The sequence below is a fragment of the Panthera pardus genome, unplaced genomic scaffold (genome assembly GCF_024362965.1).
Source record: "Panthera pardus isolate Hobbes unplaced genomic scaffold, ASM2436296v1 HiC_scaffold_13, whole genome shotgun sequence".
Classification (NCBI taxonomy): Eukaryota; Metazoa; Chordata; class Mammalia; order Carnivora; family Felidae; genus Panthera; species Panthera pardus.
In genome coordinates, this window is record NW_026526688.1 from 86,753,403 (window position 1) to 86,779,317 (window position 25,915).

A 25,915-nucleotide genomic window follows, 5' to 3' on the forward strand; every position below is an offset into this window, starting at 1 on the left:
GAGAATCCCAAGCAGGTTCTGTGCTGTCAGCAAGGAGGCCATTGTGGGGCTGGATTTCATAAACCTTGAGATCCTGACCTGAGCTGAAATCAAGAGCCGAATGGATGCTTAACCGACTGAGCCACCCAGTGATCCAATGAGGGATTATTATAGTAGGAAACATGTCTTTACAAAATTAATCATTTAGAAAATTCTATAAGCATAAATTACTGGTTTCCATATTCAAATCATGACAAATTCTTGTAGCCACAATGAGGCAAGAAATTGAAATCTGGGGCAAGAAACTAATAGTTCAGCGTTTTTGGTTCATATGGAAATACCAATTTCACATCCAAGAGAGGAATATACAGCATTTTTGGACTTTGTATTTAAGGTCTCTGTAACAGTGAATTGCCTGGAGATTCAACTATTGCCTGGGAATTTTCTTGGGATTCTGAACATCACCCACTGCACTGATGGAAGGCTGAGGCTACTCCTCACTCCGTCTCCAGGAAACTTCCCGCTGGCCTTTCCACTCCTGGGGAAAGCTAACGGACTGTGTGACTTACAATGACATCTGTGACTCAGATATCACCCCGCATGATAAACCAGATCCATCTTACGACGCGAATCCCTAAACATTTCCAGCCTGTTCTGTGGAGTTCCACTCATTGGAACAATACGGGGCAGGCAGGTGATGGTGACTTCCCGGTTTCCGATCCCTTGTCTAAGAAGGCGCGACCAGCTAGCTTCCGAGACCCGGGAGAAAGCAACAGTCTGGAGATTGGGTTGGGGGAGGAAGAAGCGCCCGACCAGCCGCTCCCCAGCTCCCCGGGCCCGCGCGGAGGCGCTGGGAGGGGGTCTGCGCTCCTCCCCGGGGCGGGGCTCGCCGTGGCTCCCGCGCCTGGCACCGCGCGCTAGGGTGCAGAGTCTGCAGCGCGGCGGGCAGCGGGCGCGATGTATCTCCGCAGGGCGGTCTCCAAGACCCTGGCGCTGCCTCTGAGGGCGCCCCCCGGCCCCGCGCCGCTCCGGAAGGACGGTGAGTGCCGCGCCGGCCCGGGCGTCCAAGCCTGCAGAGGACAGGCGCCTCGCGCGCGGATTTTGAGGAGCCCGCGTACCCGCCGGCACCCAGTGGGCCCAAAGAGGCTCGAGCTGCAGAAGCCAGGGGTTGAGGAAAGGGGGGAGGAATTGAGGAAAGGCGCGGGGAAGACGCCCCGAAGCTCTTGAAGACTTTGGGAGTAGGGGGCCTTCCCAGAGCGGCTTCTGAATGCGGAGTAGGCTTCCTGGGTTCGAAATGTTGATCTTGGGCAAGTGATTTAATCTCACTTTCCTCATCTCTAAAATGGGGACAATAATGGTTGTGAGTTTTAATGAGTTAGTATGTGGTTAAAAGCGCTTCGAGAAGTGCCTGGCTGACGTACGCATAGCTTGCTCTTTTTGTTAGAATAGGGACCAGTGCGCTCTACACCTACGTGAGGAAGCGGAGGAACGGTTAGGTAGATGGACGCTCATCTGCGAGCCCCGCAGGGCGGGGCGGGGCGGGGGTTGGGGAGTGCGGGCGCAGTAAATGTTGGGTAAATGCTCCTGAGTAAGTAAACTCAAGGCTTGTCCGGGGCTCGGCAGCCTGAACGCCGAGAGCCTTCGAAGCGCTTTCCTTTGGGGCGGCACGGACACCTGGAGCTATCGAGCTGCTCGGCTCTGTCGCTGCAGTGTCCGTCACCTTTAGATCTGGGGACGCTGGGGGAAAAGGGAGCGTCTTCAGAAATTTCCTAAAGGGGACGTTTAGGCGTGAGCTGGAAGCTTCTTATCTAAAACTTGACTTACTCGAGAGCGCCTATTCTAGTGCCTGGAACGTTGTAGGTGCTTACTGAGTGTGAGCATGCGTGTTTTCCCTCCTGCAGCCCGCGGCCCCCGGCCCGGCTTTGCGCTCCGGCGCAGCTCAGCGCCCGCGGCCCTTCCCGCACCTCCTCCGTTTCCCGTCTCCTTCCCGTCCCGCTTAGCCCGGCGGCTTTTAGATAACCTCTTGGGAAGTTCTTACTTCCCCCTGCACTTCGCCTCACTTCCTGAGGCTTGTCAGGTAGTTTTAGCCCAGAGCGCGCATTGGTGCCGGAGAAAGAGAGAAACACTCCTGCGGAAAATTCCATGGGCCGATTCCCCTCCCTCCCCTGGTTAGGCCCGAGGTGGTGATGAGGGTCGTGGGAAGGGAGGAAGGTCTGTCCAGCTAGCTTTATTTTTCTCTTAAAATACTGGTGGGAAGAAGCTGCATCACAAGTCACAGAAATAAGGCATCTTCGTTTTCCTTGATCTTTATACCAAAATACAGCAATTTTTTGTCACTGACGAAATAGAAGCCATTAATTTTAAGCTTCTGAAGATAAGGAGGCCGTTGTGACCGGGAGGTGGGGTGGGGTGGGGTGGGGTGGGGAGAGGAGAGAGAGGAGTCCCCTGACCTTGGCCTTCTTCGGCGTTATCTCCCGCACCCACCACCGTCATCAGGCACAAACACACGCATCTCTTTTGTTAGCTGCGCGTATCAAACAATTTCCGCCTCAACTTGGGGTAAAGGAAAAGTAGGTTAAAAATTCTAAATCGGCAGTTAGCAATACTGGTTGTAGCAGCACTGATCTTATTCTAATTTTCATCTCATTCCTTTTTGTGTAGCACTGATTTGTTTATGTATTTTAAGAAATACTGTTGACTGGAAATTTGGCTTTAGTCACGGACATTAACCTTTTATTGGTACTTTCTGTTTTGTTGAAAAATAAAACTTTCGGTTTTATCGAAGGGTCGAATTTTAGCGTGCCTCATCAAATTTTGTTGCCTGGCTTTTGCTTTTAAAACATGTAACTCTTAATGAATAAATAATTTGGGTTTGTAAAAGATCATTGGAAGGAACACAGAAAGGCAAAAGAGAAGTCATCTGTAATCCAACCACTCAGTGAATACCACCATTTAAGTTTTAGTATATATAATGCTCCAGACTTTTCTTCCTCTCCTCTTACATTTTTTTTTTCTTACCCACATTGCTTCTAGGAACTGAGATATATACGAACTGTATAGATTATTCTGTTATAACTTTTCATTTCATATATTGTAAATATTTTCTCATGTAAGTAAATATTCTTCTGCAAAACTTCTAATATCTTTCACATTGTATGGATATGCTCAAATTTAATCTTTATTAAATATTTATTTCATATTTCATTGCTCTTTTATTATTTTTTAAATTTATTTTGAGAGAGAGAGAGAGAGAGAGAGAGCAAGCAGGTGAGGGGCAAAGAGGAGAGACAGAATCCCAAGCAGGCTCCACACCATCAGCATGGAGCCTGATGCAGGGCTCGAACTCACAAACCATGAGTTCATGACCTGAACTGAAATCAAGAGTTGGATGCTTAGCAGACTGAGCCACCCAGGAGCCCCATTGCTCTTTTAAAGAGCTGTCATAATTGTATTTGTGTTTAAGTCTTTTCTCAAATCTCTGATTTTCTTTTTGCTTCATATTTAAAATGATTTTTTGATATATTTTCCAATTACTTATTTTTATTTATGTAATCTCTACACCCAACGTAGGGCTCAGATTCACCACCCGGAGATCAAGAGTTGCATGCTCTTCCAACTGAACCAACCAGGCGTCCCTAATCTTCTTAACATGTCGTCTGTCTGGTTGTCAACTATGGAAGCTACATATTCCCTGCTTAATAACAGATGTATGTTTAAACCAACAAAAGCCCCACTACAAGTCAAAGCCATAGCCTCTTATGATAACCTCCTTGGGTACTTTTTTGTGGAAAAAATATTTTTTCCAAGAGAAGGTCATTTATATCTAAACTAAAAATACACATACGAAATCTTTCCAATACGGCTACTACAAAAGTTGATAATCAGTGCAAATGTCTTAAGACTTGCCCTCTGCAAATCAAAACTTCTTACTAGTCCTCATACTCTATGTCAGGCCACTTCCAGTTACTTTGCACTTTCCCAGTCATACAACTCTCCTGCTTTTGCACGCCGTGCGGTGCCTTCTGCCTCTGGTGCAGTTTTCTCTTCCCTTATTTATCTGACAATCTCCTCTACTTTCCTTCAAAGTCCAGGTCATCTCTTTTCAACTGTGACAGCTACCTTGAGCCACCTAGCTGGGGTTTTTCACTGAGTTTTCATGCTGTGGTTGCAACTTCTATTTACATCTGTTCTAGCAGTTGTCATATTGCATCACAATTATTTGTCTGTACATTTGTTCCCTCCTTGTACACTGTGAGCTACTTGAGGCTAGGGACCTTGTAGATCTTGTTCACAGTTATATCCTTAACGACTCTAACAATGCCAAAGACATAGGAGGTGCTCAGGTGTATTTGTTGAATGAATACATGTCTCTACTTTTTTATCTTTAAGGAATTTGAGCTATATGAACCTTAAGCTCTTTCTAGCTTTGAGTCTATTATAAACATTTTAATTCCAGAGCATATGGCATATACAAGTTTTAGCACTACAGAGTAAGTATTTTTAAACATAATAATACAGGAACTTTATCTATTTCTATTAGTTTGTACAGAATTGTAGTTTCATTTCAAACATGACCTTTTTACAACATTTGTCTTAAAAAGCTTATATCTGCCCATCTTTAAAGGCTTTACGTTGGAAAAATTAAGATTTTCTTCCTACCTATACATTTGTATTACAGATTTATAGAAATGTGTTGGATTTCAACATGTTTTATTTAGCATGTAAATTTTAAGTACAAATATATTTAATTCATTTTTTTGGAAGAATGATCTTTCCCAATGAATCCTGTGGTGGAGTACATACAGCAAATGAATTTCTTTTGCATCTTGTTTGTTAAAATTGTTCAGTGCCTTTGTCACTTCTCCTTACCCACGCCTGCACTCCTTCCAAGAAAAGCATGATGCTAAGCATAAAGCTGACAGGTTTCATAAGTACTTAATCAAATTAGATTGGGAAAATGTCAAATGGAATTACTACCCTACCTTGTAATACTGTATTCCCTTAAGCTAAAATCACTTGATGTTAGTAGATTCTAAGTTCACTGAAGGGGAAAAATTTTTTTAAGATATAATTATTTTAAATAGTTTTGCGTAACTGGTGGAGCTAACTGTGTTTAAACTTGTTTTCCTAGCATCTCTTCGCTTGATGTCGTCTAACAAATTGCCTGGATCATCTGGATCAAATATGATCTATTATCTGGTTGTAGGTGTCACAGTCAGTGCTGGTGGATATTATGTAAGTGTTTAAATAAACAAAATATTCAGGAATTCATATATTTTACAACCTGTGGTAAAACTCAAAGCATTGTCAAGGTCAGGGCACGGGATTAATTAAATATATAAGATTATGAAGATTTTTTAAAGTATGAAATCACCATTTCTTAATACTGCCAAGTATAGGTGACTTTCTGGAAAAATGATGTTATAAATACTAATAAGGGGCGCCTGGGTGGCTCAGTAGGTTAGGTGTCCGACTTTGGCTCAGGTCATGATTGCATAGTTTGTGAGTTCGAGCCCCACATCATGCTCTGTGCTGACAACTCAGAGCCTGGAGCTTCCTTCGGATTCTGTGTCTCCCTCTCTCTCTGACCCTCCCCCACTCACATTTCGTCTCTCTCTCTCTCAAAAATAAACATTAAAAAATTTATAAATACTAATAATAAGAAATGATATTTGAGTGTTTATCATATGACAGACTCAAGGCTCATTTAGTAATTAGTGATTCTATAAGGTAGGTACTACTGTTACATTTAACAAGAACTATTTTGAAAGATTAACTTAAAACAAACAGACTATTTTTTAGAGCATTTTAGGTTCACAGGAAAATGAACAGAAAGTACAGAGTTCTCATACCTTCGCCCAGCCCTCCTCCCATCAACAATCTCACATTAGTGTGGTACATTCGTTACAACTGCTGAGTCAATATCAAAACATTACTATTAACTGAAGTGTTTTGTGTACATTAGGGTATTGTACATTCTTTGAGCTTGGACAAATGTATCATGATATATATCCACCACTAATGGTAGCATACAGAGTAGTTTCACTGCCCTAAACATCCCCTGTGTTCACCTATTCATCCTTTCCTCCCCCAATCTTTTTTACTGTCGCCATAGTTTTTATTAATTTTGTATATCTTTATACATTTTCATTATTTTAAAAAAAATATTTATTCATACATTTTTATTAACATTTTTTTACATTTATTTATTTTTGTGAGACAAAGAAAGAGTGTGAGTGGGGGAGGGGCAGAGAGAGAAGGAGACAGAATCTGAAGCAGGTTCCAGGCTCAGCTGTGAGCACAGACCCCAATGTGGGGGCTCGAACCCAGGAACCGTGAGATCGTGACCTGAGCTGAGGTCAGACATTCAACCAACGGAGCCACCCAAGCACCCTGTATTCATACATTTTTTTTAAGATTCCAAATAGGGGTACCTGGGTGGCTCAGTCGGTTAAGCATCCGACTCTCGATTTTAGCTCAGGTCACCATCTCATGGTCTGTGAGCTTCAGGCCCATGTTGGGCTCCGCACTGACATTGTGGAGTCTGCTTGGGATTCTCTTTCTCTCTGTCTCTCTGTCTCTCAATCTCTGTGCCCCTTCTCTGCTGCTGCACGCTATCTCTCTCAATAAATAAATAAATTAAATAAATAAATAAATAAATAAATATTTAAAATAGACCATGTAAAATTAAAAAAAAAAAAATGTTTTCCTCCCAGGGAACCACTGTGAAACAAAGCTTTTAATAGTGTGACTTTGGAGCTAAAATGATGGAATAATTGTGCATTAAATAAGATAAATCTGTATGAATCATTTTGCCATAAATTTTCTAAATCAAAATTTAATCTTCATTTTGAATAAAAGTAAAATAAATATAAATTCTTCAGAAATTCTAAGAGTACACAATCACTACATTTTGGTTTGACCCTACAGAAATATGCATAAAGGGATTTTTAGTCATAACTAGGAGCAGTTTGAAGGATTATGTAAATGGCCAAACCAAAATACTTCCTCTAATCTTCAGAATTTTGAGAGCCTCGAGAAACCAGGAAACTTCAAACATGCCCTTATATTATTGTCCTCCACTGATCTATCAGCTTTCACTCATACCCAGATTCCTTTCCTTCCACTATCTTTCTACTGCTTAATGTTGAATTCACTGCCCAGGGCTACTATCATTGGATGTAGGCCACTGGAGAAACAGAGATTGGACTAGGCCATGTGATTATGTGAGGAGCTGGAAGACGGAATTTCATCTGGAGCTCACTCTACCCATGACTATGTTTATTAGTGCCAGACATGAACCTCTCCAGTCCATCAAATCTTTCTTTGCAAAAGCAGCCTTACACTGGAAGGTTATAAGCAGGCCACTCCTGCGAGTCCTCTCTGGCCTTGTTCTCTCACGATGGGAGTGGAAGTTGGACAAGGTGATGATCTCCAACTCTCTTTCCACCTCTAAGAATATGTGTTTATTTTTTAAATAAATAAAAGCAGTTTTTATATTTATTTATTTTTGGGAGAGCGCAAGTTGGGGAGGTGCAGAGAGAGGGGGACAGAGGATCCAAAGTGAGCTCCACACTGACAGACTGACAGCATGTGGGGCTCAAACTCAGGAACCAGGAGATCATGACCTGAGCCAAAGTTGGACGCACAACTGAGCCACCCAGGTGCCCCTTTTTAAAATAATTTTTAAGTGTTTTTTTTTTTTTTTAACTCTATTTATTTATTTTGAGAGAGAGTGTGAGAGAGTGTGAGCATGAGTGGGGGCAGGGACAGAGAGACTCCCAAGCAGGCTCCACACTGTCAGGACAGAGCTCGATGCAGGGCTCGAACTCATGAACTGTTAGATCGTGACCTGAGCAGAAGTCGCAAGTTGGACATTTAACTGACTGAGCCACCCAGGCCCCCCAAGAATATGTGGTTTTACTCTGGAATGTTGGAAGAGTTAACTCCCAAGAACCTTAGGCTATTGTCAGGAGGAAATACTGAATGTGAGGCCCTTGAAAACCTGTATTGAAGTCCCCCTTCCCATCTTTGTCCTGTACTAAAACAAATTCTGTATTAGATTCATCTGAATTGAATCCAGAGTTTCTCCGTAGCCGGTTTTTTATTTCCAAGTAAAATCTTCTATTACGAAGGCCTCTTGGAATCTGAGAGAGGTCCAGGTCACTTCAGTTTTTTCAGGGTCTGAGATATTTGTGGGATATTTTAAATGCTTATATTTAATATATAATATCACTTGGAAATAACTTTGAAAGTCTAGATTTGAGGCTTTCCAAAGGCCTCTTCCGATAGGCCTTTCTTCTACTCTGTGTTTCACCGTGTTAGATTTGGAAAAGCTAGATTCTCTTGGCCACACGTGAGTATGAATCATTCTAATACCGTGGTCTCTTTGATTCTGCCTACACTAGTCTTTTTTCTCACCTTGTATTGTAGGCTAATGTTCCCTGGGATGTTGCTGCTGGGATGGTCATTTCAGGGACAAACTGTGAACTTCCGCACAGGCTCAGCTTTAGGGTAGTGAGAACTGAGGGCAGAGGGTGCTGACTCAGCACAGTGGTATTATAGCTTTCAGGAGCTTCCACCCTACTAGGAAGGTATTCCCTGCTTTTATTTGGAAATGGTGGTGGGCATTCCTGCTGGCCCTGTTTGCTCTGTATGTTTCAAACCCAGATGAAGTCTGAACTCACCAAACTCGAAGGGGTTTGTTAGGGCCGCTTTGGTATCATTTCCACCCTCGAGGTCATAGATTTTCCATTTTTAGAGCCTAATTTTAAAATCTTATAAAATGGCCTGTAATTTGCAAAGTACAATTTTTAAAGAAAAATTTTTTAGTGTTTATTTATTTTTGAGAGAGAGAGAGAGCATGAGCAGGGGAAGGGCAGAGAGAGAGGGAGACACAGAATCCAAAGCAGGCTCCAGGCTCTGAGCTGTTGGCACAGAGCCTGACATGGGGCTCGAACCCACGAACTGTGAGATCATGACCTGAGCCAAAGTCAGGCGCTCAACCAACTGAGCTACCCAGGCGCCCCGCAAAGTACAATTTTTTTTTTTTCAACGTTTTTTATTTATTTTTGGGACAGAGAGAGACAGAGCATGAACGGGGAAGGGGCAGAGAGAGAGGGAGACACAGAATCGGAAACAGGCTCCAGGCTCCGAGCCATCAGCCCAGAGCCTGACGTGGGGCTCAAACTCACGGACCGCAAGATCGTGACCTGGCTGAAGTCGGACGCTTAACCGACTGCGCCACCCAGGCGCCCCAGTACAATTTTTAATAATATGCTTGGTTTATGACTATTAAAATTTTGGGAATACTATATATAAATATACAAATCTAAAAATATCTGTAATGCTACCATTAAGCGATAAAACACTACCTACACTTTTTAAAATGTGAGATAATATAAACAATATTATCTAACTAGTGAGATTTTCATCTTTAGAATTTCATTGGCTAATATGAGTACAGGTCAGAGATGACTCTACTCGAATGAAAGGAAGCCTGCACATTGTATCTATGATTAAGATAACCTTTGTTCGTAATTCTGTTTCTCACATAACCCATAGTCAGGTCATAGAGCTGCTTATAAGGAATAACCCTAGCTTATTTAAGAAATATTCATTAGGGTCTACAAAAATGCCATTTTGGAAGATTTTTTAAAAACTTTTTATTTGGAGATGATTGCGTTTCACGTGTAGTTATAAGAGCTAATATAAAGAGATATAATATGGTCTTTGCCTCATTTCCCCCTGTGATCAATATCTTTTCATAGCTATAATTCAATATCACAACCAGGAAGTGGACATTGATAATATCCATTGACCTTATTCAGATTTCACCACTTTCACATGCACGTGTGTCTGTGTGTGTATTTACTTCTGGGCCGTTGTGTCACATGCGTAGATTCATATATTCACCACCACCGTCAAGATACAGGATCCCTTGTGTAGCCCTTTTATAATTGCACTCACTTTCTTTTGCCCTCCCATTCCTTCTTCCTGTCCCTGGCAACCACTAATCTCTTCTCTGTTTCTAGAACTTTTCTTTTTTATTTTATTTTATTTTTTTTATGTTTATTCACTTCTGAGAGACAGAGAGAGACAGAGCATGAGCAGGGGTGGGAGGTAGAGAGAGAGACACACACACACAGAATCTGAAGCAGGCTCCAGGCTCTAAGCTGTCAGCACAGAGCCTGATGCATGGCTCAAACCCACAAACCGAGAGATCATGACCTGAGCTGAAGTTGGACGCCCAACCGACTGAGCCACGCAGGTGCCCCTGTCTGACTCTTGATTTTGACTCAGGTCATGATCTCACGGTTTGTGAGATCGAGCCCTGTGTCAGGGTCTGCGTTGACAGCTCAGAAACTGCTTGGGACTCAATCTCTCTCTCCATCCTTCACTGCTCGTTTTTTTTCCTTTCTCTCTCAAAATAAATAAATATTTGAATTGTATATACCTTTGAACTTGGCATGATGAATCTTAGAGCTCAAGAAATAAACTTCAGTACACATTTACTTTCAGACTTACAAGACAGTCACATCAGAGCAAGCCAAACACACGGAACATGTAACAAATTTGAAAGAAAAAACCAGAGCAGAGTTACATCCACTCCAAGGTAAAGTGAACTTATTATTTTTTTTTCCCCTGAGGCACTGATTTCCATTATCTTAGTCTAGCAATGAACACTATTTGCTTGTGGCTTCTTTCCTAACCTGACAGAATGGCTCTGGGCAGGAGTTCACTCGGAAAGGGAAAGCCCAACCAAAACCTAAAGAATATTGTTACACGTTTTGAATGAGTGCATTAGATAAATGAAAACGTTTTACATTTGTACTGCTGACCAGTGGCTTTGAATTCTTTGTGTGGTAATATTACTTTCCCCCTACTCAGGCTTCCATTCATGCAGGCATAATTTTAGTATCTGTCTCTGTCAGCAACTTAACCTTTCATTTCCCTTATTATTATTTTTAAATCCTGAAACTAACTTTTGTTTCAGTTTTGTCTAAGATCACCCTTGTGTCTTTGCCTACAGTCCACTTGACGTTAGTACAGTCAGTCATGTCTCTGACGTCCCTCAGTTGATCTGATTGAGAAAATGGGAGCTACTAGAGCAGAAGCTTTACATTTTCACTCTAATGTATATTTCTTGCCTTAAACTGCTTGCTTTAAATGCTTTTTTCCATCTCAGTTATAATGCCATTATTATCAATTACTATGATCACTATTTAGGGACAGAGATAATAGCTGCTTATGAACCAATGTTAACCTTTTAGTCATGACAACAGTAAGCAATGGAATATCATCAATAAACATTATTGACTATAATCATGAGAAGGCTGATGGTAATAATAATAAAATACAGCATTTCCATAGCACTTTTGGTTTTAAACCCCTCTTCATGCACATTATTTTAATCAAACCTTACAATAGCTCTGTGAGGTAGGTATTATCGTTATCCCCATTTTACAGGTGATAAAACTGAGGTTCAGAGAGGATTAGTGATTGCTCAGTCATCAACTAGTAAGTTGGCTGCTTTCCCATGCTATTTCACATGACATGTTCGCTGTTTATTTTCATGTTCTTTGTATATAAATAAATAATATATGTAGATTATTTTTTTTAAGTTTAACAGATTCAAAAGGGGTTATGAAAAAGCAGATCCATATTATCCGTTCCCAGAGGCAACCAATAATACCAGTTTCTTTGTATCCTCCTAGAGAGAGTCTTTGCAAATAAAAACTATCTAGGTGTATCTTACCCTCCTTTTGTCCTAAGATAAATAGTACCCTGTGGTCTACATTGCTCTTTTCCTTGCTTTTTTCACATAACAGTCTACCTTAAGGACCACTTCTATCAGTATATACAGATTTGTCTCATTTTTAAACATGGCTGCACAGTGTTCTACTGTATTCTCGTGCTCTTTAAATTAATACTTTGCTTCATGGGCTACATCTTAAAGGTGAAAAAGAGAACCGTGTGGAAGCTGAGAAAGCAAGTTCAGAAGTCCCTGAAGCATCTTTAGTGGAAGTACAGGAGGCAGATGCAGAAGATACCCCGGATGCTACAGGTGCAGCCACGAGAGAGGCTTCAGCCCGTCCAGGTGATTTGGAGGACGCTCTGGTGGAGACAGACACGGTCGGTGCTGAAGCTGGGGCAGAGGTTACAAATGCAGCACCCAGCACAGTGGCAGAAATCAGCACTGAAATGCCCTCAGAGGTTCAGAATGCAGCTTTGGATGAAGCTGTTGCCATCAGTAATGATAAGGGTACAACAGAGAAGGAACGCTCTGGTGAAACTGCTGAACTGGAAGAAGAGAGTCCTCCAGCTGAGTCAGAATCCTCTGCTGGGGATGATTTACAGGAGGAAGCCAGTGTTGGTTCTGAGGCAGCCTCTGCTCAAGGCTGATCTCATGCTGAGTGACACCTCAGTGAAAAAGGCCACAGAGTATCTGATAGGTGCTTTTGTAGTTTCAGTAATCTTAGTTTTAAAATAGGCTTCTTTTCTAGAAACCTTTAATGTGCCTTGAAGATTTTTGGCATCTACTGATAGATTTCAGGATTGAGAGATTTGAGACTTTACATGTCTGAATAGTTTCCTACTCTCTGAGTTCAGAACATGACATTGCAGTAAACAGCTTAAAGAGTTCCATCTCTGAATTTAAGTTTTACATCATAGCAGTTGAGCTACCTGCATTCACTTTAATTTTGCTAGACCTGTACCTTATTTTAATGTTTGTGATTCTAGATTCTTGAGTTTTGATTTGAACTCATTTAAATAAAATTGGAAAATCTTCAGTGCTTCTATTTTTATTTGCTAATATTTATATGTATAAATAATGTATAATATATAATATCAAAGAACTATGTGTAATATAGCATCACATGAGCAATCGAAAAAAACATATAATCTATGGAGAACTCTACATATAACAATATATATATCCATTCTCCCATCTATATTACATGGGGGATTGTGCCAAGGTTTTCATTTCAGTTTATTTCAGTTCAAACAATGGCTTTTTTATAGTTTTTTTTTTAAGTTTATTTATTTATTCTGAGAGAGGGAGAGAGAGAGCACGCACAGGGTAGGGGCAGAGAGAGAGAGAGAGAGAGAGAGAAAGAATCCCAAGTAGGCTCTGTACTGTCAGCACAAAGCCCAATTTGGGCTTGATCTCACAAACCATGAGATCGTGACTGGAGCTGAAATCAAGAGTCAGATGCTTAACTGACAAAGTTACCCAGGTACCCCAGTTTAGACAATGTTTATTTGCCAGGAATCATTCATTAACTCATGTATTTATTCATTCATGTGTTCAACAAATACTAAGTAAGCACCTATAACCTACCAGGCACTGTTTTAAATGTTGAAGTTAATATATATATATATATATATATATATATATATATATATATATATAAATTTGTACCCTTCCCAGCTTGTATTCTAGAATATGATCAAATAATAAAACACATAAGAAAACTATACCATATGTTAGATACTGACAAGTGTTTAAAAAGAAAGGTAGTGAAAGTGAAGGGATTGTAAGTGCTTAGGAGTGGAAGTTGTAATTTTACTTTATTTATTTATTTATGTTTATTTTTAAGAGAGTGGGCGGGGGAGGGACAGAGAGAGAGGGAGAGAGAGAGAGAATCCCAAGGAGGCCCTGCACTGTCAGCACGGAGCTTAATGTGGGGCTCAAATTCATGAACCGTGAGATCATGGCCTGAGCTGAGATCAAGAGTCAGACACTCAACCAACTACACCGCCCAGGCGCCCCAGAAGTTGTCATTTTAGATGGGATGGCCAGAGACAACCTTACTAAGAAGGTGTCTAGTGAGTAAAAACCTGAAGGATGTACAAGGGACTTAGTCATGAGGACATGGGGGGATAGGGGAAGAAGAGTCATTCCAGATGAGGGAACTGAGAAGTATAAAGGATCTGAAGCATGAACATGCTAGAGAATTTGAGGAATTCTAAGGTGGCCAAGTGGCTAAAGTGGAGTGAAAGGGAGGGAGAGTAGTTGGAGATGATTTCAGAAATAGGACAAGGGTTATGCAGGGATGAGCCACATCATGCTGGGTCTTGTAGGGTTTGAGGTATTACTTGGAGTAAGTTGGGGTGTTGTGGATGTTGCTGATACTCTGCCTAGATCCCCTTACCTGGGCCAGTACATTTACTCCCAGCTTCTGTGAGTGGGACACACACATGCCCCACCCTCACCCCAGGCAGCTCACAACCAATGACTGACTGCCAGAGTGGTACAAAAGGTGGGGCCGACTCTGTGGGACAGGTCATGCTCCAGAGCTCCCTGGGGGGCTGAGGTCGAAGCTCATTTTCAGTCTAGGTTACATCTTTGTATAGCTTTTCTCTCCTAGTCTCTCCTGCTTCCCTCCCTACTACTCTCCAACAGCACTTCCTCAATAGGTCAATTGCCCCCAAATTCCTGCTCTGTTTTAAGCTTTGTTTCTAGGGAACACCACCTCAGATAATTGGTACTGGATGTGGTCCTTGGAAGCAGACCCTAAAAATCAGATTCTGAAACTGTCACACTTCTGCTAGATGGCAACAAGGACCTCAATTGTGGTAAGTGGAAGACTGCTAGTTCCTGGCATTCTATAGCAACATAATTGCAGAGATTTTCACCTTTGGTAAACTAGAGTGGAATATACAGGCACACCTCAGAGATATTGCAGGTTTGGTTCCAGACCACTGCAATAAAGTAAGTATTGCAATAAAGCAAGTCAAATGGATTTTTTGGTTTCCCAGTGCATATATATATATATATATCAATTATGTTTATTAAGTCTATTAAATGTACAATAGCATCATGTCTATAAAAAAAACAACATACATACCTAATTTAAAAATGTTTTTTGGGGCACCATCTGGCTCAGTTGGTAGAGCACCTGACTCTTGATCTCGGGGTTGTGAGTTCAAGCCCCATGTTGGGAGTGGAGCCTACTTAAAAAAAATACTTTTTGCTTAAAAAATGCTAATCATCACCTGAGCTTTCAGTAAGTAGTAATCATGGATCACAGATCACCATAACAAATATAGTAATAGTGAAAAAGTTTGCAATATTGTGAGAATTACCAGTATGTGATACAGACTCACAAAAATGAGCAATGCTGTTAAAAAAAAAATGGCCACGAAAGACTTGCTCCATGCAGGGTTGCCACAAACCTTCAATTTGTAAAAAGCGTGATATCCATGAAGCACAACAAAATGAGGTATGCCTTTAGGTGGAAGGTGATCTACCGCTGGCTTAACGCCTCTGGAATTTGAGAAGTACAAAGAAACAGTAGCTATAAGGGCTTCATCATTGCTATACGATGTTTAAGTCTCAGGTAAGGATGGTAACTTGGGTTTGTTTTGAATTTGTCAACTCTGCATTAGCCTCATAAGCCTGAGGACTACGGCACAATTGAGGGATGCTGTTCTACTAAACATTTTATAAGATAAAGCAGAAACTCTACCCAGTGCCACACTTATGACTTCAACATACACACAAAAATGCATTCTTCTCTGCTGTTTTGCTTAGGATGATTTCTGCTGCAAATAACAGAAACCAACTCAAAATGGGTTAAACAACAAAGATAGGTTTTTTGTGTGTGGGGGGGTGGGTGGGGGTGGGTGGGTAGGTTGTTTTTTTTTTTTAAGTAGGCTTCACATCCAGTGTTGGAGCCCAATGCCCTGAGATCAAGACCTGAGCTGAGATCAAGAGTCAAATGCTTAACTGGCTAAGCCACCCAGGCACCCCAAACATGGTTTTTATCTAACTAGATACTGGGGGGTTGAGCTGCTCCAAGGTTGGTTTATTTCATGGCTCAGTCGTCAAGTACCAGGTTGTTTCTATTTTTCCACTCTACTATCAAGAATGTTTTGGCTTTATCCTTGGTAGGCTTTTCTCATGTTCACAGGATGAATCACCACAATTCTAAGTATCTTATTCAGACACAGTAATGGCCGCCAGAAGTCTTTCAAAAAGGAGAATTTCCTCATCTTTAAAAAAAAAATAATTTAAATGTATATATATTTTTTCTTTTTAACATTTTCTTGTGGAAAATTGCAAACAAAAGTAGTGAGAACAGTATAAGGGAATCTTCATGTGCCCCACATCCCAATTACCAATTATCTACTCTCTGCAAATCCTGTATTTATAGTCCTACCCACTTATCTTCCACCGCTGCCACTGCCTATATGTAAAATAATAATGATGATAACAATAACAATTCTTTGGTATTACTAATTATCTTACTCAGTGACCAGATGGCTTCAACTACCTCAAAAGGGTTTTCCCCCCTTCAGGTCTTTGAATTCGAATCCAATTAAAGTCCACAAATTGCAGTTGGTCAATATATGCTTAAGTTCCTTCTACTCTAGGTTCCTCCTCCATCTGTCTTTTGTTTTTCTTTGCTTTTATTTGAAAATTTTTTTTAAGTTTATTGTTTTTTAGTAATCTCTACACCCATTGTGTGGCTCAAACTCACCACCCCAGGATCAAAAGTCTCACACTGTTCCGACTGAGCCAGCCAGACGCCCCATGACTGATTGTTTTTGTGATGTTAGAAGTCACTGATTCATTATTTCATTAGGAGTTGTAAAACAGTGATATAATTTTATCATTGTTTATTAGCGGGACTGTTTTTATAAAGGGGAAATTCTTTCACCAACTGTTTGATTACACTGAGATACAGTTCATATAGGAACGATAGAATAAATAATTGGATCTTTCTTTGTATTTCTAGCTTTCAAAACAATTAGATGGCTTGCTAGCATCCTCCATAAGGGACTAATAAATTATTTTAGTATTGTTATGAACTCAGCAATTTAAACATAATTTATGTACTTCAATCAATTGCAGTTATTATTCTTATTAACGCTTAAATTTCCAGTCATTGACATATGGGAGATTCTTCAAGTGGGCTTCTGAGTTCTTTTGACTCAACCCTAATAGTCTTGGAAAGCTTCCTTGCATTCTGGTATGATAAGAGGTAAATATCCTACCACAGACCTGGAATCAGCTATTTCTTTAAGGAGCCTTGCTTCTATTTAATGTGATTGTCTATTTAAGGATTTAAGTAGTCAACTGCAGTCTCTTTCATTGCCACTGGGTTGGTCATCATATCTAGGCCTTTATACAGAGCTAAGAAGTACTTTTTTTTTTTTTTTTAATAAAATACGTGGTGAATTCATACTGATACTTCCAATTCAAAGTTAGGATCACAGGGTTTTTATTTAATCTGATTGATCTTCTATTCCACTCCAAAAATTTGCATCTCAAAAACACCAATATAATTACTCAAGTGATTTATCCCACAACACACAAACTGCAGTCTGAAAATAACAAATACTGTCATTAACAATGTAATTAATAAAAACACCTCAGGATTTATTTTTGGAGTACTTATATATATGTATGTATGTCTATACATATATATACACAGTTGAATTACTGTGATTTAAACTCACTTGGAATTGTTCCTCTCTGTGCAATTATACCACAACTCAAATCACTTTCCTATTATTTTTGAAAGATTGCCTTTTTAAACTACTTCAAATTTCTTTTTTTTTAATTTTTTTTAACATTTACTTATTTTTTGAGAGAGAGAGAGAGAAAGAGAGAGAGTGAGCATGAGGGGGGAGAGGCAGAGAGAGGCAGACAGGGGATCCAAAGCAGGCTCAGTGCTGTAAGCACAGAGCCCAAGGCCAGGCTGGAACTCACCACCTGTGAGATCATGACCTGAGCTGAGAACAAGAGTCGACTTAATCGACTGAGCCACCCAGGCACCCCTAAAATTTAGTAGTTATTTAAACCAACCTTTTCAAGCAGCAACTATCAAGTCTAAAAGCAACTTGTATTTTTTTATTAACATTTCTTAGACTTTAACAACCACTGTAATGAAAGTTTAATAATGTATTTCATAAACAGCATTTTTATTATTAGACCATTTGCTGATTTTTATAAAACTAAAAACATGCCTTAAAAAAGTCAAAGTGGGATAGGGTGTGGGGCTTAGAATGTGAAACCAATTGCAAAAGGTAAAAAATGACAGCAGAATTAGATAACCAAATTTTCTTTGATGAAGACAGGAATATAAATGAGGACCAAGGGGCTCCTGCGTGGCTCAGGCGTCTGACTCTTGATTTTGGCTCAGGTCTTAATCTCATGGTTCGTGAATTTGAGCCCCACATCAGGCTCCACACTAACAGTGTGGAGGCTGGGTGGAATTCTCTCTCTCTCTCTGCCCCTCCCCTGATCACACTTTCTTTCTCTCTCTCTCTCAAAATAAACAAACTTAAAAAAAAAAAAAAGATAAGGACTAAATTTAGAAAAACACAACACATGTTTTAATCAATGACAGGCCCTTGAAATTTAAATATTACTTTCACTTTTGAAAGTAATGTATGGAGCAGTCTTGAACAATGGATCTGAGATAACTACTCTGTTCATTTTTTTTTTTTTTAATGTGAATTTTCTAATACAGTGTAATCCACAGCCAGCTTTTGAGTCGAAGCTGGATTCAGGGAAGATTAGTTTCTGAATGTGTTAGTAATTTCTGTGCCAAGTATTTGTCCTGTCAGATAACATCTGTTGACCAGAAGCAACACAGTCCATTATAATAAAGCACAATATACAATGTTTTTCCTCAGTGAAAAATCTCTCTAAAGAAATTTCTAGAAAAAAATTTATTTTACTTAACTTTTAGGTAATTTTTTAGTGGATAAATGGGTGGAATTTAACCAGTTAAATACTATTATTTGAATTTTTCACATGGATATTTAATTTTAAATAATCATTGCCCAAATTAATGATTAAACTAATATAAAAACTTACCTTTTATTTTCTGAGATTATTTCTTATGATTACTGATTTCTGGGGGAGGGGAAGAAAATGAAGAGAAAATTACCTTTTTCCTTTATCAAGTGATGTGACGATGAAAACACTGTGGGCATTATTACTCCCCTTTAAGGATGGCAATCTCTTCTCCCATATCAGAAATGCTTTCCTTCGGGGGACACCTGGGTAGCTCAGTCGGTTAAGTGTCCGAATTCGGCTCAGGTCATGATCTCATAGTTTGTGAGTTCGAGCCCTGCATCCGGCTCTGTGCTGACAACTTAGAGCCTGGAGCCTGTTTCGAATTCTGTGTCTTCCTCTCTCTCTCCTCCTCCCCTGTTCATTCTCTCTCTCTCTCTCTCTCTCCTTCAAAAATAAATAAAAACATTAAAAAAAAAAAAAAAGAAATGCTTTCCTTCAGAACTGGGGAAAGAACTTCCTTTGGAGTAAAAGATCTGTAGACTGTGGTTATACTGATTATGTTTCAAGCAGAAACCAAATAGAATGACCAATTAAACTGATTTTTAAAATTCATTGTTAGGTTAGATGATGATTGAATTAATCATGTAGTGATTTTATTCTATTTTTAAGATATTTAGGGGGCATCTGGGTGGCTCAATCAGCTATGTGTTCGACTCCTGATTTTAGCTCAGGTCATGATCTCACAGTAGTGAGTTTGAGCCCTGCATTGGGCTCCATGCTGATAGCACAGAGCCTGCTTGGGATTTTCTCGCTCTCGCTCTCTCTGCCCCTTCCCTGCTCATGCACGCTCTCGCTCTCTCTCTGTCTCTCTGTCTCTCTCTCAAAATAAATCAATAAGCTTAAAAAAAAGATATTTAGAACTGCAGATTTTACAAAGGCACCACCCAGCTATGTTACTCATATAAAACTTTCAATAAGGAAAATGTAACATTTTTAAAAAGAATTCAAATAGTAGAAAGTATTCTGGAACTAAGCTCTTTTGAATTCACCACCGTGGTCTCTCTTACTTCTCTCCATCCACAGACCATCTCCAATCTGTTACTGTACCTCAGTTCCTCACACTGTGGCCGTCTAGGGAGTCTCCCTACCATTCAATTCACAGAGTTATTCTTCTAAAATGGTAAGTTGAGCATGTTACCTCTCAGTTTGAAACTTCACTAGCCCACCATTATCCATCTGACATTTAAAATTGTTATGACTTTACAGTCAAAATTCTTACTCTATAGTATAACATCTGAGGCCCTCCACAGACCACACCTGTTCCACCTCTCTCCATTCTTATTTTCTGTTCTTACTCCTATTTTCCTGCGGTCTCCAGCCACCTTCCCTCACCCATGATCCAAACAGACTACATGATTTAACAGCATCCTGACTTGAACTTGCCATCTTGTTTATGCCTCACAGATTTGTACATATAGTTCACCCCACGTGGAAGGGCACTCCCAATCCCTCAACTGGCTCAACTGCTCTCTAATCACCCAGCTCCAACTTCATCTGCTTTGCAACGCCTTTCCTCACTGAACTGAGCTGAATCTTTCACACCTTTCTTTGCGTCATTCTGTACCTTCTCTATTATTGGATTTATTCTGTTTTTCAATCATTTGTTTACATTTTAGAATCTCCAAGCAAAATGGAAGTTGTCTGAGAAGAAACACCATATTAGGGCCCTCAATAAATGTTTGTTGAATGAAATTATGAGGTTCAGAGAGTTATGGTCCTGTGTATAGTATCGACCTCTATGAACTGCTGCTCTTTGGCCATCTTGACCTACAATAATGGCGATTTCATAAATATATTCCAAGAAGTAAACCTTGAGAAAAATTCAGATTGTTAATTTCCCTAAAATAGTAATAGCTTATAATGTAAACACAGAATTTTCTCAGGTTGTATGGAAACCCAAGTGAAGATATTCCCACATATAAATGTGTTTTTTCCCATAAAGATATCAGCCCATACACTTCTCCTCATAGTACAAAGCCTACTTGTTATTCTGGATGGAATTTTCATTCCATTTGTATTTTTCCCCCCTCAAGAATTACATACATACACATCTTGCTCAGGTCTCTATGTAGACCGTTTCCCATCATATCTTTGTTAATAGTTTAGAGAGAAGAACGTAGCATTTTGGTTCAACAGTGCTCTGGGAAGCCTTTTCAGCTTCAGAACAAGCATCACCATATTAGTCAATTTACATGAGAACTGTAGCTGCAGGCAGATTCCAGTGCAATTACTTATGCCACCTCACATTATTTTAGCTTCACTGTTCCTGAAGAGATTGCTTCCCAAGTATTTAAACATGACTCTTCATGACAGTGACTGGCTTTCTCCTAGGCCGAGCGCTGAACAGAAATATCCAGTGTCTTCCTTAAAATATAGTATTCCTTAAAAATCATTCAAAAGTCAAGTTAACATAATGAAACTGACACGAGAGCTTATATAAGTTCTTGCAAAGACATTTCTTGTCCAATGATAACTCACATCAAAAGATTTATCCATGAACACAGCAGCAATGAAGCAGGGTTCCCAGCACCATCTTAACTCTTTTTTACCTATTGGCTATTTTGGTTACAGTAATATTTTCTGCTTCGCCCTAAAAGTCAATTTCCTGTTTCCTCATAGCTCAGTATTGAAATTGGAAGCAAAATTTCTCATATTCCTGTCTGCGCACACAGTTGGCCATCATCTGGACTGTGTGGAATATCGTCGTGGGGATGAGTCAAATGGCTTGGGGTGCCTGGGGGGCTCAGTCGGTTAAGCATCTGTCTTCGACTCAGGTCAGGATCTCACGATCTGTGAGTTCAGGCCCCGTGTCAGGCTCTGTGCTGACAGTTCAGAGCCTGGAGCCTGCTTCAGATTCTGTGTCTCCTTCTCTCTCTGCCCTTCCCCCACTTGTGCTCTGTCTCTCTCTCTCTCAAAAATAAATAAAGTGTAAGAAAAAAATGGCTAAAAATATATGGTTAAAACATGAAGAAAGTTGTGTGTGGTGGAACTTACTCTACTAGATATAAAGACCTATAAAGCTATAGCGAGTAAAATGGTTAGGTGAATGGATGAACAAATGGCTATTGAAAGAGAAGAGGGAGCTGAGAAACAAGTCTACATACACATGGAAAGAAAAATTACTACTGATTAGAAATCACTGAAGAAATGATGACTTCTTTAGCAAGTGGTGTAGGGATTATTGAGTATCCAAATGGAAAAATAACATCAGCCCATTACCTCACAATACACAACCCCAAATTTCCAAATGGATTAACAATTTTAAAGCGAAAAGAAAACATTTAAAATTTGTGGAAGAAAGTATTTCTTTGACTTTAGAATAGGGAAGGGTACCTCAGACACAAAATTATAAAACAGAATAAAAAGATTAGTTGTTTAATTTGATTACATTAATATGAAAACTTCTAAACAACAAAAGTAACCATGATGGAAATGAAAAGATAAACTACAAAATATAAAGCCAACAAAGTATAAGAATCCAGAATATTTGAAGAATTTCTACCTGTGAATAAAAAAGAGAGAAACATCTTAAGCAGAAATTCACAAAGGACAAGAAGTCGTAGAAGAGTGGCACCTGTCTGGCTCATTTGGTACAGCATGTCATTCTTGATCATGAGTTCAACCCCCGCGTTGGGCTTAAAAAAAAAAAAAAAGTGCCTTCATTTAAGAAAAAGACTTCATAGAAGAAAGATGAATAGCTAATAAATATGTAAAAAGATCCTCACCTTCACTGGTAACCAATAAAATGCAAACAAAAACAACAATATGCAAAGCATTTATACCTATCAGACTTGAAAAAAATTAAAAAATCTAATACCAAGCCATGTGCTTGTGTATATTCAAAGCTTATTGGTAGATTGTTTGGAAAAGAATTTGACAGTATTTAGTAAAGATGAACATCCTCATACTCTATGACCCAACAATCCCATTTCTAAGTGTATATCCTGTGGAAACTCCCACATGTGCTCAAGGTAATATGTACCAGAATGACCATAGAAACACTGTAATAGTGAAAAAATTGGAAATAGCCTAAATGAATATCAGTAAGAAATGAAAAAAGAGGGGTGCCTGGCTAGCTCAGTCAGTGGAGCATGCGATTCTTGATTTCAGGGTTGTGAGTTTAGGCCCCATGTTGGGCCTAGAGCTTACTTTAAAAAGTAAAACATAGGGGTCCCTGGGTGGCTCAGTTGGTTAAGCATCTGACTTTGCCCAAGGTCATGATCTCACTGTTTGTGGGTTTGAGCCCCACGTCAGGCTCTGTGTTGACAGCTTAGAGCTTGCTTCAGATTCTGTGTCTCCCTCTCTCTCTGCTCCTCCCCCACTTGTGCTCTGTGTCTCTCTCTCTCTCTCAAAAATAAATAAAAACATTTTTAAAAAGTAAAACATAAAAAGGTAAAAATACATTAAAAAAGAAAATGAAAAAATATTTTATGCTTTGTTGATACAATTTTATTCTGAAAAATTGAGATTCTGTGTAGACATTAAAATTAATCTGAGTCCCTTATTTACTTATCTAGGAAAACAACTTGTTTATAAAGGGGAATACTGCTACCTATTATATACATTATATATCAATTATATAGTCAGATTAACAAGAAAAAATTTGTTTTACATTATCAATCAGGTGATAGTTCATTAAATATAACAAAGCTACTGAGCAAAATCAGCCTCCTCTGCAAACATAATTTATAATTTAAAGTGAACAAACACAGTTTTCTACAGCACACATTCTAACAAAATAATTACCTATTAAAATAAAACTTTAAATGTTATAGGAAAGATGGGGTTTTTTTTTTTTGCCATTGTTTCAGTATACAAACTTAGAGAAGGAATTTTCTGTTGACAGGATAGAAAAAATACATAGATTTCTTTAATTTTTTGGTAACTGATATGCAAATATAATATTCACCCTTACATTTCTTTCTAAAAAAAAGATAATTGTGCTTTTAGGAAGGAACTAGAACTACATATATCAACATGGATCTCAAAGATACAATGTTGAATAGAAAATGCAAGTGACAGTGTATGATACCATATGCTTAAAAAGAAGAAAAACATTGTTATTCATAGACAGCCATGTATAAAAGTATAAATATATGCAGGGACATGATGCATACAATTTTAGAAGAGTGGTTACCTCTGGAGAAGGAGAGGAATGAAATAGGGGAAAGACACATAGGAGAATTTTATATTTTTATTGCTTTATTTCTTTAGTTTATTTTTTAAGTTGGCTCCATGCCCAATGTGGGGCTTGAACTCACAACCCTGAAGTCAAGAGTCACATGCTCTACTGACTGAGCCAGCCAGGCACCCCTGCTTTACTTCTTTAAAAAGATGTAAAATAAAAATGGCAAAATGTTATACTTCAAAGCAGGATTGTGGGTAGGATGTTTATTCATTATACCATTCTCTATCCTTTTTTGTATGTTTGAAATATTTTGAAATTAAAGTGTTAGATAAAAGTGAGAAAACCTCAGTCTTTTATGTTTATGTACTTTATCCTCCTTTTCAAAAGCTGGAATATTAGCTAACTGGCCCTTCTGCAACAGAAAAAAGCATACATCTGGCATTCAACACTACCATGAACTTGGAAGACTAGGTTTTAATCTTCTTCAGGACCAAACTGTGTGGCCTTGAACAAATCATACATTCTCCCTGGACCTTGGTTTCCTAACTTGTTAAATGAGAAGACTGAACTAGAATGTCTTCTAAGTTTCCTCTGACTCCCAAGAGTCGAGATCACCGTACCTGTGAGAATGGACAGAAGAAAGAATCCTTAATGTCATGAGGGATGTACTCTGAAGCTATATGGCTGCCAGGTGGCTAAAAACTCATAGGCAGGTCCTGTCTTAAAGGCAGACGCTGCATCTGATCCAAGAACTCTGTAATGCTACGGGGTCCAGGAATCCTACTGAAAAGTAAGTGCATCATGGACTAAATGTCTGAGGAATTTTGACCATTCTCTGCCCCTCACCTTACAGTTAATAATTAAATACTGTGTTTTCCTCTGAACTTCTCACAGCTCTTCTTCCATAAACGGTCAGCACAGAGCCCGACACAGGGCTCGAGCCCACAAACCGTGAGATCCTGACCTGAGACAAATTCGGATGCTTAACCAGCTGAGCCACCCAGGCACCCCTAACTTCTTCTAGTACTTTAAACCTTCCTCAAACCTAACCACTCACTACACTGACTTCAGTTGTAATTTTAGTTTTAAAGAAGCATGGATATATCTAACATAGAAAAGAAATACAGCAATGAGAATTCATTCAGTTATCATGAGAATGAGATTCACTACCTCTGGAAATCTTAGGACTTAGTGAAAGTCATAGAATTCTTTTCCGCCTCCAGAAAAGAAATACACAGACTGCGCAAATAAATGGCATTTTCAGGAAGGTGTTTCTGGTTCCCTACTGCATCCTCCACACTTGACAAAGATGAAACCAGCTACGATCTCCCTCAGTCACTACAGACTTGGAAGCAGAGGTACAGGTAACAGCCAAAGTGTCCTCCATGGCCAGAAAATGCAGAACAGAAGTTGCCCTTTCACCTCCTATAGACTGATGGGACATAGGAGGTCAGAGAGGGTCCCAGTGCGTTCCCAGATACAAGTGATGAATCATGTCTAATTATGATGGATAGGTAGAAGAGTGATAGTCTCCCCCCACGCACCTGCTTTGGGATATTAAAAATTAGACATTGCTTGCTTTTTCTTCCCCCTTTGGCAAGTTTTGATTAAAAATTCCTTTCCTCTGAATGGTTTGAAAATACTTGATTTTCTGCCAGGGATTTTCTTGAAGTAATATCCTGCTTTAGTTTCAGAAATGTAAAATGTGGGTTAGGGATTAAGAAAGATCTCCCTGACTTTAGGACAAATAATACTTATAAAAGGCCCTGTCTAAAGTAGTCCAAGAAAAGTACAGGCCGTCTTTTATGATTGGTCAAAAAGATCGGACTGAAAACTAAACATCTGTTGCTTGATTGGATGGTAAAAGCTTCCAGCTCCGTTTTGAGGTTGCTCAGCCTGTAGGGCCAAATACCGTCCTATGATTCCCTTCTGGGATCTTGTTCCAGGTTCTATGAGTAGCTGAGTGATCAAAGACCAGTGATCAAAGA

General features: G+C 39.5%; 1 protein-coding gene and 1 non-coding gene across 2 annotated transcripts; one reads left to right on the forward strand and one right to left on the reverse strand.

Moving 5' to 3' along the window:
- The first annotated feature begins 878 nt into the window (after window positions 1-878).
- MGARP (mitochondria localized glutamic acid rich protein) lies at window positions 879-12,773 on the forward strand. The gene is made up of 4 exons (XM_019419906.2): window positions 879-1,018; window positions 5,111-5,214; window positions 10,501-10,594; window positions 11,939-12,773. Exons 1-4 carry the CDS (start codon window positions 937-939, stop codon window positions 12,382-12,384), a joined length of 726 nt encoding a protein of 241 aa, XP_019275451.1. The 5' UTR covers window positions 879-936; the 3' UTR covers window positions 12,385-12,773.
- On the reverse strand, window positions 8,919-9,003 carry TRNAQ-UUG (transfer RNA glutamine (anticodon UUG)). Its single transcript has one exon. It is a non-coding gene; the product is annotated as a tRNA-Gln (tRNA).
- Window positions 12,774-25,915: the final 13,142 nt, after the last annotated feature.

Coding starts and splice junctions, on each gene's coding strand:
- MGARP (XM_019419906.2), top strand. CDS start 937: ATGTATCTCCGCAGGGCGGTCTCCAAGACCCTGGCGCTGCCTCTGAGG. Junction 5,215..10,500: donor TCAGTGCTGGTGGATATTAT/GTAAGTGTTTAA, acceptor ATTTACTTTCAG/ACTTACAAGACAGTCACATC. Junction 10,595..11,938: donor AGAGTTACATCCACTCCAAG/GTAAAGTGAACT, acceptor TACATCTTAAAG/GTGAAAAAGAGAACCGTGTG.